The sequence below is a fragment of the Desmodus rotundus genome, chromosome 9 (assembly GCF_022682495.2).
Source record: "Desmodus rotundus isolate HL8 chromosome 9, HLdesRot8A.1, whole genome shotgun sequence".
NCBI classification, from domain to species: Eukaryota; Metazoa; Chordata; class Mammalia; order Chiroptera; family Phyllostomidae; genus Desmodus; species Desmodus rotundus.
In genome coordinates, this window is record NC_071395.1 from 3,582,460 (window position 1) to 3,594,889 (window position 12,430).

The window sequence follows — 12,430 nt, forward strand, 5'->3', positions numbered from 1 at the left end:
ACGGCACGGCGGCGTTCGCGACCATGGTGAAAGCCGCCTGCCTGGCCCGAACTAGTGGACAGTGAAATGAATTGTGCACATATCCTCTTGATGAAATTTAATTTTAAAATGTGAATTCTGTAAATACTGTAGAAAGACAGGAAATGACCATGCTAAGAGTGGAGTATGAAAATATTCCTAGACCGGGAGCGCAGTGGGTCAGGAGAGGACATCGGCCGGCGGGCCAGTCTAAGACGGAGCGCGGAGCCGAGTGCGGTCATCGTCCGTGTCTGAGGCTCATGGAATGTGGGTGAAGTCTTTTTCGTTGTAATTACTTTTGTTGTCATACAGTTGCTCAAGCACTAGATGAAAACAAAGGCTTAAAACAGAGGAACAAATGGGTGGAAGTGGAAGAGACCAAGTATTAGACAAGGCTTGAGGAATTTTTGCTGTACCGGGAAGCAGGAAACGGCCAGGATCGGGAGGGGGTGTGGGGCCGGTCAAGGGAGCGGCTCTTCTGAAGATGGGAAGGAGCTACATATTTTTATGCTGCTGCTGATGAACTGTGAGAAACGGGGGGAAGTGGTTCTGGAGAAAGTCCCCCAGCAATGAGAGGATACGTGCCCGGCACTCACTTAGGTGGAGCTGGGCAGGTGCAGGGCAGGGGCCAGGGGAGCCCAGGGGTGCCGATGCAGGTGGGCTGACCGTGTGATGGAGGGAAGTTGGGGGAATTCTATTTTGATTGATTCCATTATATTCAGTGAAATAAGAAGAAAAGCAAGGAGTCAACTGAGAGTGGGGCTTTGTTGGAAGTTTGGGAAAAAGTGGAGAGGTGCCAAATGGCCTCAGAAGTTCAAAGAGCTACCAGAGCAAGACGACGTGGCAGCATTTCTGGATAGAACCCAGGGTCTACTCGAGGGCCGGCAGTCACAGGCCTACTGACAAGCCCTGCGCAGGGCCACCTGTCTCAGCTGTGCCGTGCCAATGCCTTGCACACACTGGCTTTCTTTTTTCTGTGACTCTCCAATGCGTTCACAAGTTGCTATTATCCTCCCCCTCCATTGCATGTGTGGACAGTGGTGTTGAGAGCACCCTTGAACTTGAGATATCAGCGTGCTCTTCCTCTTCAAATGTGTTTTCCTCACACAAGAACACCTTCTGCAGACCTCCAAGTGAGCTGGCCCTGCACACAGCCGCTGCCCCGCAGAAGCCATGGCCTGGGACTTAGGAATCAGAAGTAGATTGTGGATTCTCATCAACTGCAAAAAATAAAGAACTATGTACCATTTTGCTCTGTATGAGCGATGTAGTTTGGGTCTTTTTTAAATTTGTTGGGTAAGTGAAGGCAGGGCCACACAAATTGCATGACTAACTCTCCTCCAAAGTTGGATGCTGTTTTTAGCCTAACACTGATGTCATGAAGGGTATTAGGCCCTGGCCCGTGTGTCTCGGTTGGGCGTCATCCCGCGAAGCAAAAGGTCACTGGTTCGATTCCCAGTCAGGGAATCGCATGCCTGGATTGCAGGTTCAGTCCCCTGTCAGGCGCATGTGCGAGGCAGCCGATCAATGTTTCTCTCCCCCTCTTTCTCTTTCCCTTCCTCGCTCTCTAAAAGTGAATAAATAAAATCTTTTTTAAAAAGAGCATTAATGCCAGTGAGGCGGACAGGACTGCTGCATCCTAGTCTAAGCAGGTCAGGAAAGGGAGGAGAGAAATGACCAGGGAACCCTGAGGGAAGACCAACGCATTAGTAGGAAAAAGAAAGTTAAGCACTGAAAATAGTCGACCAAGTGGAACAGTCGGTATGTATTCTATGCTTTGTTCCTTTAAAAATGCAAACAACATACGGAGAGTGATGAGTAGAAAAGAACAATTAAAGAGTAAGTGTACCCGACTGGGCCTTCCTTTCTATTCCCCCAGATATCCAGCTCTCAGGGATGCCTGTGGGTCACCTTTGTGCAGAGGTGCGACCCTTTCCCTTCCAGACTCGCGGTCAAAACCCTGGCTGTTTATCACCTGAAGCTACTGCCTGTGAATCTTACACCAGAGAGCATCGCTTCGGACATGGGTGTTCCCGGCACTGTCCGCCTAACGCTGGAATGACTGTTCCTTAGCAGTTTCCACCCTGCGCCCAACGAACCACAAAACAAGAAATAAGCCCAATGACCTCAGGAAAAACTGTTCACTTGCAATAATAACCTTAAAAATCCAAATTAAACAATAGTGAGCTGCCATTTTTTTGCACACCAAGTTATGCAAAGATTGCACGTAAGACAATACATGAAGGTAGAGCGGGGTGGAAGAGACCTTCATTATGCTTTTGGAAAAAACTATAAATTGACACAGCGTTTTCATGCAAACTGGGCAAATGTTCCCCGAAGTCTTAAATCATTCTTTATTTAATTAAAGGTAGTTACTGAGTGTCTCCGATACGAAGGGCTGGAAATTAATTACGTTCCATCGGTTCACAGACATTACATAAGCAATTACAAGTGCGATGCGTCCTGTGGAAGGGAAATCAGGAGGAAATAAAAACAAGGAGTTAATCCTAAGGGATAATCAAAATTATGCAGTAAGATCATGTAAACAGTGAGAACTGCCTAAATGCCTACAGCCGGTGGGCTAAATAAGCGGCGGTATATTCCCCACGCAGTGGGAAGACTATAGTGGCAGTGAGGAAAGTTAAATTGAGAAATACGTAACACAGAAATGTCTGTGATACACTGGGAAACGGAAAATAACGCCACAAACGTGGTTTCAGTACGACCCGATTTTGTAAAGCAAACAAACCAAGCTATGTCTGCATCTCTATCCGTGCCCACTTATCTATGCGGGATGTACGCTGGTCCCTCCTTACCCACATTTCACTGTCTACACTTTGAGTTATCCACGGCCAGCTGCCGTCTGAAAATATAAAATGGAAAATTCCAGAAATAAGCAATTCATAAATTTAAAGTTGCGCACCTTTCTGAAGAGCGTGCTGAAATCTCGTACCGTCTCAGCCAGGGCGTGGGGCACTCCTCTGCCCAGTGTACTCCCTGTGCACTCCACTCTCCCACTGCTTAATTTGGAGCCGTCTGGGTTACCGGACCGTTGTCAGAGAGAGGGAGAGGCCACACTCACGCCACTCTCATTGCAGTACATTGTCATACTTGTTCTGTTTTATTATTAGCTGTTACCGTCAGTCTCTTACTGTGCCTGATTTGTAAATTAAATGCTATGATAAGTATGTACATATGTATGAGTATAGGAAAAAACACAGTGTATGGAGGGGCCGGTACTATCTGCGGGTGCAGGCATCCCCGGGGGGCCTTGGAAGACATCCCCCACAGATAAGGGGACCCAATGTACTAGCAAAATGTTACCAATGATAATTGCTAGCTGGGGGTATTACAGTAATATTTCCTTCTTTGTGCTTCATAGAGTTGTAAAAACTAATAATGCTGCTTTTCAGACAGCATAGTGTTTTGGAGAGTTTAAATTAATGAAATGAATTTTCCTATCATAGAAGAAATATTGGGAAAAAAAACATTTGAAATTTTCAAGTCCAGTCAACTCCTGTTCCAGCTTTAAAAAAAAAATAAAAGCATTACTCATTCTTTCTATTACTTTTGTGGGAAGACCTTAACTTTAAGAACACTAATTTGAGATGAAATTTTGTATCCTCCTAGTGACTAGTACCTGAGGTGTTCCAATGACCTTTTGCATCCCGGGGGATGGCCGCTGAGGGTCAGGCTTGAAGTCATTGTCTGGGGAGTTGCAAAGTCATAGTTTTGGCTGAGAGCACAGTGAACGTGGGCTACAGACAGAGCTGACTGATGCTCTTTCGGTGATGAAAGAAAAAAAAAATTCAGTCCTTTCCTCTGAACACAAACACTGGCTACCATCAGGCCGTGTGGATGGGTTGGAGTTTATAACAGCTGTAAATCTGGTGCACGTTGCTTTTTTGACCATATATGGCCAGGGCAAAGTTACTGATGTTTGGGAACACTTCTGGGAAAACAGAAGTCTCTTCGAGGAGCGATGAAGAATGTCAGGGCTGTGGAGATGGAGGAACTTGACGGGAGTCCTTCTCCTGTATCTACAAAGGCCAACGGCGGAAGAGCCGGCGGTAATGGATGCTGTATGGGCAATGAAGGAAAAGCGTCGCTCTCACTTCCTGCCATTACGCCCTCTTCGTCTTTGACCCAAAGAACCGGTGGTGCGTGGGGGTTTGCGTGATGGTCACAACACGCAGTGAGGGTGATCAGGTCGCCCTGTCTTGAAACATCCCCTTGTGATGTGAGGGTTCCAGGTGTGACCTGTTCAAAGGTCAGAGGAATCCTGGCCTCCTGGCCTCTGGGCACGACCGTGGCGCCCGGGTGTGTTGGCTTGTCCTGCAGGACCTGACCCCTGCTTCCTGCTAAGCACGTGCCCTCTGATGCTCGGTGTGCCCGCGGACCTGGTCTCCGGAGGGGTCGCAGGCCCGGCGTGAGGCTGAGGGACATGTAACTTTCATGTGGTCTCTTTTCACGTGAGCTTTTTCCAAGCCAGATCCCACCATGCTACCCTTGTCCCATGTGTTCTTGTTCTTAAACTTTGACGTAGAACTTCACTTGTATCCGCATTATTGCTAATTTCAAGTTATTCCTTTCTAATATGTAGAATGGCTTTTCAACTCTGATCTTGCTGTCTCTGCCACTAAGTAGCGTTCTCTGCTTGATGATGCTAAAATTGTGTCAAGCATGGTGCCTCCTCGAAGGGCTGAGCATTGGCGGAGGGACTGGAATCCAGCGAGTCACTTTGGGGGTGGATTTGTCTGTGTCTCTAAGAACTGAAAAGCAGGGCCCAACAGACCCGTGACCAGTTACAACTGTGGAGAAAAACTTGAACACAGGCACGTGGGGGCCGGCGTGCCGGTGGTTACAGGACACAACAAGGACCTGCGTCTGGCCTGCGCTCCCAGCGGCCAGGCCGGGCGTGGGGCGCGTGGAGGCACTACTCTGGAATCCTCTGTAGCAGTTAAAGTGTGAACAGGGTAGCTCACACTTACCTGTCACGGCACATTTTCTAAAGCAAGTTGCTGAAACAGAAGGACATCATTCCACAGCGATACACGTAGACAGAGTCCATGTTTTTAACTGCCCTCGTTCACCATAGAGTATCATCTCGTACTGATAGGCTTTCAACAAAAATATTATTAAACGCGTGACTGCTACAATTTCTCTTACAAACCTCCACTGATGACCATTTTTATTGCTGCTTTTCGCACCTGTGCAACCGCACCCTAGGCGGAAGTGCATGCGTTCCCACATCGTCGTCCCCGTGCCAGAGTGGGCTGTGGGACAAATGCCTGGGGGAGGAGCTGCTGGACTGGACGGCGTGCTGATTTCAAACGTGAACTTGACTGTAGTTTGAGCCCCACTGGCGGCGCAAGAGGACCTGCGTCCCCCGGCTCCCGCACCGAACTTTCTGCCTGCGGCCATTCAACAGGTGGAGCCCTGCATCTCATTCTAGGGTTCATTTGCATTTTATCCACATTTCACGTTTCCTTTATATGTGCTAAAAAGTTGCTTTATGAAAATAGTATGCGTTTATCTGTGTGTATCATTTGTATTTCCTTTTCTACGAACTACTTGCTCTTCTTCCTTTGCCCACGGATCTTTGCTCACTGATACTTAAGGTCTCTTCTATATTTGGAAGAGTCACGTGGGCGTCACAGACGCGGCATATTTTCCCAGTGTGTCACGTATCTTATTATGACTTTGTCGAGAGCAAAGGCGGCACCTGCAGTGGGTTCTAGCATTCAGTCTGTGGAGGTGTAGGGTTCGCTCACACAGCTTCCCGGAACCAAGGAACGGCCTGCTCCAAAGGTGCATCTGGGTGCCCACTTCTTGCGAGGTTGCTTTAAGAAGACAGGTGTTTTTTTGTTGTTGTTCCCTAGTTTTTACACATTAAAAAAAAGTGCTCTGAATTGAGGGTCAGGATGCCCCTGTAAACTAATGTGAAAGAAGAACAGCTGGACACCAAGATTAGACTTTCTGTAAGCCGAGCAGATTACGTGGACTCTACGGGATAACAGGGCCTTCTGTAAAGGGCCATCTTTGTAACAGACTTCTTATTAATAATAATGTATTTGAATGAAACTGATATGAGGAAAGCTGAGTTCCTCTGATTCGTAGCTCTTCCCATCCAACTCTTACATGGGAATAAATACAATAATTTCTAGTGCCCCGCACTTGAACAGACGTAAGGACAAGTCTTTGCAGTTTTCCAGTGGTACCCAGGGGGCCCCAAGGAAAGCTGAGGAGTGGAACACAGCCCTAAGTTTTGATTTTTTGGAGCTTAGTGGTTGATCTCGGGAGGCAAAACCAAGGTCTACGAGAGGGGCCCCGTCTCTCGGCTGGTCCTGTCACTCGGACGCCTGAGGACAGTGAATGACTGGAGCTCGGGTATCCAGTTGGGGTAATGATACAATATTTAAAAATAAAATTGCCAAAGGTAACACAATCAAGCCTTGGCTGTTTCAGGAATTTTTTTGTGTTTGTTGTTTATTTGATTTTTAAAACCCAGGACACAAAGTCAACATCAAGCACAGAACATTTTTCCGGAGAGACCGGAATCTGCCACCTGGTGGTGGAAGGCAAGCACGCTGACCCTTCTCCCACCTCGGGCGCGCACGACAGTGAGCACCGCTGTCTCTGCCACGCCACAGGCGACGGTCATCACGAGTACGGCATGAGGGCTGATAGGGTTACGTGTGACGTGCCAGGTTTGAGAAGACAGTCACATGCGCATTTTAGTGGGATTTCATAAGGAAATGGGTTTAGTGTGGTTTCATTAGATTCCACATTCATTGACCATAATGTAGACAGGGAGTCTGGTTTTCAAAAACAGCTGTTTAAAATGAAATTAGTGCATGCGCTCATTCGAAATAATTATTGAGACTGCTTTGTGCCTCTAGGCCTGAGGACGCTGTGATGTTTAGGGCAAACAGATCCTCCTGTGAGGGATCTTGTATTCTATTGGGGCGAGGGGACTAGTAATAAAAAAGAAAGCAAATAAATAGGCGAGATACAGTTTTAGATGTTTGCTGTGATAGTGAGCAGCCAGAGGCTATTTTTATAAAACAAAAACAATCTCAGCCACCCCAAAATAATCAGGATGAGCATTTTAATGGATGGCATTCTAATCTGTGTTTGGGAGTGTAGGGTACACAAAAGATACTGATACAGTTCTGTCAACTACTTCTTTCAGGTGACAGTGTATTGCAGGTGGTCCTCCGTGTTACGCATTCTCCCACAGAGCCATCCATGAGGCTACACGGGGCACAGTAGTCGGTAGGAACACAACATGGTTTGTTCATATTAGTTCTTCCACCTTTAACTGTTTAGTTTCTCGTTTTTTCTTCATTAGAATTGATGTGGTGACGGACAGCAAGCTTGTTAAATGTATTCATCTGTTTGTTTGTTTTTTTCTTTAGAGTAAATTTCTTGCACCAAAAACATTGGGTCAAATGATACTTAATTTCAAAAATTAAAGGACTCGATGCACACACTTTTAAACTGCCCTTCCAAAATGCCGCAACAATTTATTTGTCGTCTGGGGGCTCGTGAATCTCCAGGTCACCTTGTCCTTGGTAATCTCTCTTTTTTTCTCTCTCTGCTTTATGGGAGAAAACTTTATTTTTTATTTCAGCATGCATTTCTTTATTTTTCTAAATTATAATTTGCATACCATAAAATTTACCATTTTAAAGCACATAATTCAGTGCTTTGTCACTATATTCATCACTATATAATTCCGGAGCTTTTTCATCCCTGAAACAAGCAAACCAATGAGCAAAGAACCCACACTCATCAGCAGTCACTCCCACCTCCCTCTGCTTCCAGCCCCTGGAAAGCACTCATCTGCTTGTGTGTCTGTGGACTTGCATATCTTGGGCAGTTCCTATAAGTGGAATCATACAATACGTGGGCTTTTCTGTCTGGCTCCTTTGACCCAGCATTATGTTTAAGGTTCATTCCCTAAACGTATGTTATTGCTATTGTATGTGTGCGCACTTCATTCCTTTTTACTGCCAGCACACGCCATTCTCTAAACGTGCCGCATATCGTTGGTTCATCCGCCAGCAGACGGACGTTCGGGTTGTTCCCACTCAGGGCTATTACGAATAACGCCGCTTTGACCGCCCGACGGCACGCTCGGTGTGCACGCATGTTCTCATTTCTTCTGTACACACACGTAGAGACGGACCTGCTACGCCACACGGCGACTGCGTGTTTAATTCTGTGCGGAATTGCTAGACTGTGTATTGGATGAACTCAAAGGGAATCTGGAATCTTTGGCCAGAAGTAAACGATAAAGATTTATTCAAGGGTCTTAGGGTTTGGAAACGGAAACACGGCTAGGCCATACCCACAGTATTCCAAACAAGAAGGAAAAGACAAGAGTTCCTGTAATAAATTAAAAAGTACGTTCTGGAGAAGAATCAGTCCTGCATGGTTAGCCTCTGGACTGGGCCCAGATGGAGATCCTCCAGATGCCCGGTTGCCTGGGTGATGGGTGTCAGGCAACATGGGTGATGGATACAGGAACATTCCTTCTTCTTAGTCCTTCAGGGGGTCATCGGGGTTATCTGGAGGTTTGACGACACAGGACTGGAAAGCTCAGAAGGTGGAAACAGGGACCGAATCGGTTCCTCATGCCTGGACCTACTTGACTTCAGTAATTTCGCAGCTTGTCTGTAGTGACTCCACTGAACCCTTCACTCTCTTCCTCCAGTGCTGTAGTAGCGGTAAGCATTCCTTGGGAGACCTGCGGAGATCTCGGTGGGAGCTGTCTTAACAGATTTTCAGTGCAGGAAAAACCTGTCTGTTTCAGAGAGAGACGTCAGAGAACATAGACTAGCCCAGGGGAGGTATGCCTGCTTCCCAAGCTGCGATGGACCCTTACTCCTAATTAACAGCCCAGAAATGCATCTGGAGCTAAACCCTCTTGGAGACTTATGAACAAATGCACTCATGGGTAATCTTTTGAAACTAAATATGTTCCTAAATAGAGGAATTTCTGTATTCTCACCTCTTCCTAGAAGCTTTCCTTAACCCCCACCTGCCCCCAAGCTGACTTACCCCTCCTGTGAAACCTCCCTTCACTTTACTCCCCCTGGCCTCGGCGCTCCCTGGTGGCATCGGAGTTGTGCATGCCCCTCCGCGTCCCCACCCCACTGGGCATCTCCCACCGCGCTTGTGGACCAGTGGGCGCTCAGGGTATCAAGTTTTATGGGCGGATAGTTTGCTAATCTGCAGAGCCTCTTACATTCTACCGAAAACTACCGAAGTGCAGCTAACTTCAATTCCGCGCAGCTCTGGGTTTCCACAAGACTACCGTCTCCAGGAAATGCCCAACCGTTCAGCTACGGTTCGTGCCAGTTTGGGACCAAGACAGGAGCACGCACCTCTATCGCAGTGGGGATTTGAGGCCCGTTTTCGCCTCCCCACGTTGCTCCATTCCAGTTAGTTCGGTTAAAAGGACACCTTTCCCCTTAGCAACCCAACCCATCCTCCTCCTCCGGCCTCCTTCTCTCCTTTCATTGGCAAATGACTTCAACCTGTGCCTTCAATTGTAGCAGTTTGCGTCCCGTGCGAGCCCCTCTCTTTCAAGGGCAGACCTGTTCAGAACCCATTCCCACACAGGACCCCGCCCCCGCTTCCGAGTCCTCTACTTCTCGGAGGTGGACAGAGTGTCTCGGCACCGAAACGCTGGCCTGCAGAAACGACGGGGTAGCAAGTTGCATTTAAGCTTTTAAAGGTTGAGTCACTGCTGGCTGCGCACTAGAGCTCGGCAGTGCGGAGAAAGGCTAAACGTGGTTCTTTGGCGCGGGGCTGGCCTGGGGCGCCTTCGGGGGAACCAGCCGGGTGGAACCCCCGCGCGCCCCGCACCTCCCCGCCCCGGGCGGCGCTCAGGGCCCCCCCCTCCCCCGGGCCGCCCTCGCGCGCCTGCGTGCTGCAGCCCCAGCGCTCGGCCCCGAGAGCCAGGAGAGGGCAGGGGGCGGTGCGCGCGGAGGGCGGGGAGCTGCGCGTGGGGTGGGGGTGTCGGGGGCGGAGATGTGAAAGTAGTGACGACGAGGCCCGGCGGTGCCAGAGCGGCGGTCTCGCTGCCTGCGGCTGCAACTGGGTCTCGGGCTCTCCGGACAGTGGTGGCTGCGGAGACTCCGAGCCCCAGACCTGTGCTCCCGGGCCCGCGGGGAAGGCAGGGCCGAGCGGCGCAAGGCTGGGGGCCCCCGGGCGCGGCCGAGCGCCGCCGGGCGGGAGGCTGGGGGGTCGGGGAAGGGGCCGGGGCCGCGCCTCCGAGCGAGTCGGGGGCCGGGGCCGAGGGGCGGCGGCTCCTCGCGCGGTGCCAGGGGCCCGAGGACCCCGGCAGGGCCCCGGTGGGGCCATGGCCGCCGGGAGCATCACGTCCCTGCCCGCCGTGCCTGACGACGGCGGCAGCGGCGCCTTCCCGCCCGGCCACTTCAAGGACCCCAAGCGGCTCTACTGCAAAAACGGGGGCTTCTTCCTGCGCATCCACCCCGACGGCCGAGTGGACGGGGTCCGGGAGAAGAGCGACCCACACAGTGAGTTCTGGCCCACTCCACCTCCGCCTCCTGGGACTCCATCTCCTCTCCATTCCAGCCCCCCATTTCCATCTCCTGGGGGGTACCCTCCTCTCCATTCCGGACCCCATTTCCATCTCCCGGGTACCCCCTCCACGCCGTTCCAGCCTCCGCGCCCCGTCTGCCCTTCCCTCAGACCCAGTGGGACTGCGGTTTCTTTCCGCTGCCCTTTGCGGTTTCCTGCTCACCGCCCACCGCCTCCTCCCCCGGCTGCGGTGTCGGGTTAGGCGCCCCCCGGGCTTTGCGGGTGCCAGTTTCCCCACAAACCCGTCCCCTGGGCGCAGAGCCTCAGGGCGCGCGGCCGGCTCCCCGTCTCGCCGACAACTTGTCGCGTCGGGGAGGCCGGGGGTGAGGAGAGGCGTGTCCGCCGCCCCGAGTCCTGGCCTCTTCTCGAAGCACTCACGCAGCCCCGCGGGTCGGGGGGAGGACCGAGGGGACGCTGCCGAGTTAGGCGCCCTTTGCTGGAAGCACACCCTCCCGCATCGCGCCCTCAAATGCCCATCGGGTAGGGCCCGAGCCGCTGGCACGCAGCTCTCCCCGTCCATTTTTTTCCCCCTCCCCTGAATTGCCCAAAAGCTGAAACAGAAAAGAAAGGGGGGGGACCCTGAATAAAATGCAACAGACCTTTGCTTCAATAGTGAGGAAACTGCAGAAACTTTTGTCTCCCACCTGCAGTGCTTCGCTGTGGGCCCTTGAGCCGCGCCCCGCCCGCAAGGGAGCGTCTAGCTTGCTTGGGGGTCGAGGGGCGCTGGAGACTTCACATAAAGTGCTCAGCGGGCTCCGTTTGCCACTTGGGTTCGGTAAAAACCATCTGTTGGGGGTTATGGGGGCAACACTGCCGAAGTCACGGGTTGTGGGACCTTAAGCGGCTCGGGGACCACATGGAAGGTGTGTCACAACGCACAGCGCAGCCCGGGGACTCCTTAGGTCTGGAGGGGGCCGATCGTTTGCATTTGCAGTGAGCCCCCCAACCCCCGGGTGCTGGCCTAGGCCGCACTGCGAGAGCGCGGTGGCCAAGGAAGAGGAGTGCAGGAGCTGGGCTGATTAATACCACTCCGGGATTTGAAGTGAGAGGACGAGGGCAGGAGATATTTTAACTGTAGGTGCAGGTAAAACACCTGTGGTAAAAGCTGTGCGTTCAAGCCCTGGCCGGGCATCTGAGTTTGTTAGACCACCGTCCACATACACCAAGGTTGTGGGTTCGATCTACAGTCAGAACACATGCAAAAAACAACCAGTGATGCATAAATATATACAGTGAAACAACAAACCGATGTTTAAAAAGGTCATGTGTACGCATCCCTTCCGTCAGGGGTTTCAGGTGGAGAATTTGATCACCTGTTTACCTGAGAGGAGGCGAGCTACCATCTCTTTGTTAGGAAGCTAATGAATGCCACCCACTCGGGAACGAGGACGCCCAGAGAGCTCCGCCACCAAACCTGAGTTGACAGAGGACAGGAAATGTGCTTTTACAGCAGTTGGGTCTTTACAGGATCCCAAAGTATCAACAAGCAAAAAATGCAGGTTTTCAGTGTTTCTCTTCAGGCCTGCCATAATTTAAACATTTTACCAGCCACTCGCATCGTCTAGCCAAACTGAAGAGAAGCTTGCAGGCCGATGTACGGGCTCGTGCTGGGTCCCTGCTTCCCTCCCGTGCGTGTCTGCAGCCTGCTCTGCCGTTTGTCTGGGGGGCTGGCTCGGCGGGCACGGACCAGCTGCAGCTACGTCGCGGTTGCTGGATTGTCGTCCAGGGCACCAGCCGTTGGTGATGAAAAAGGAGCCCGTTCTCTGACTAGAAGACGGGAGGCTCCCCCAGGTTA

The 12,430-nt window shown here is 51.1% G+C and overlaps 1 protein-coding gene across 1 annotated transcript in view; it reads left to right on the forward strand.

Moving 5' to 3' along the window:
* The first annotated feature begins 10,295 nt into the window (after nucleotides 1-10,295).
* The window catches only part of FGF2 (fibroblast growth factor 2), a 40,336-nt gene continuing 38,201 nt past the window's right edge, over nucleotides 10,296-12,430 (forward strand). Inside the window, exon 1 of the mRNA XM_024568609.4 lies at nucleotides 10,296-10,571. Within this exon, the coding sequence (XP_024424377.3) occupies nucleotides 10,394-10,571 (178 nt within the window). The 5' untranslated portion in view covers nucleotides 10,296-10,393. The remainder of the gene's footprint in view (nucleotides 10,572-12,430) is intronic.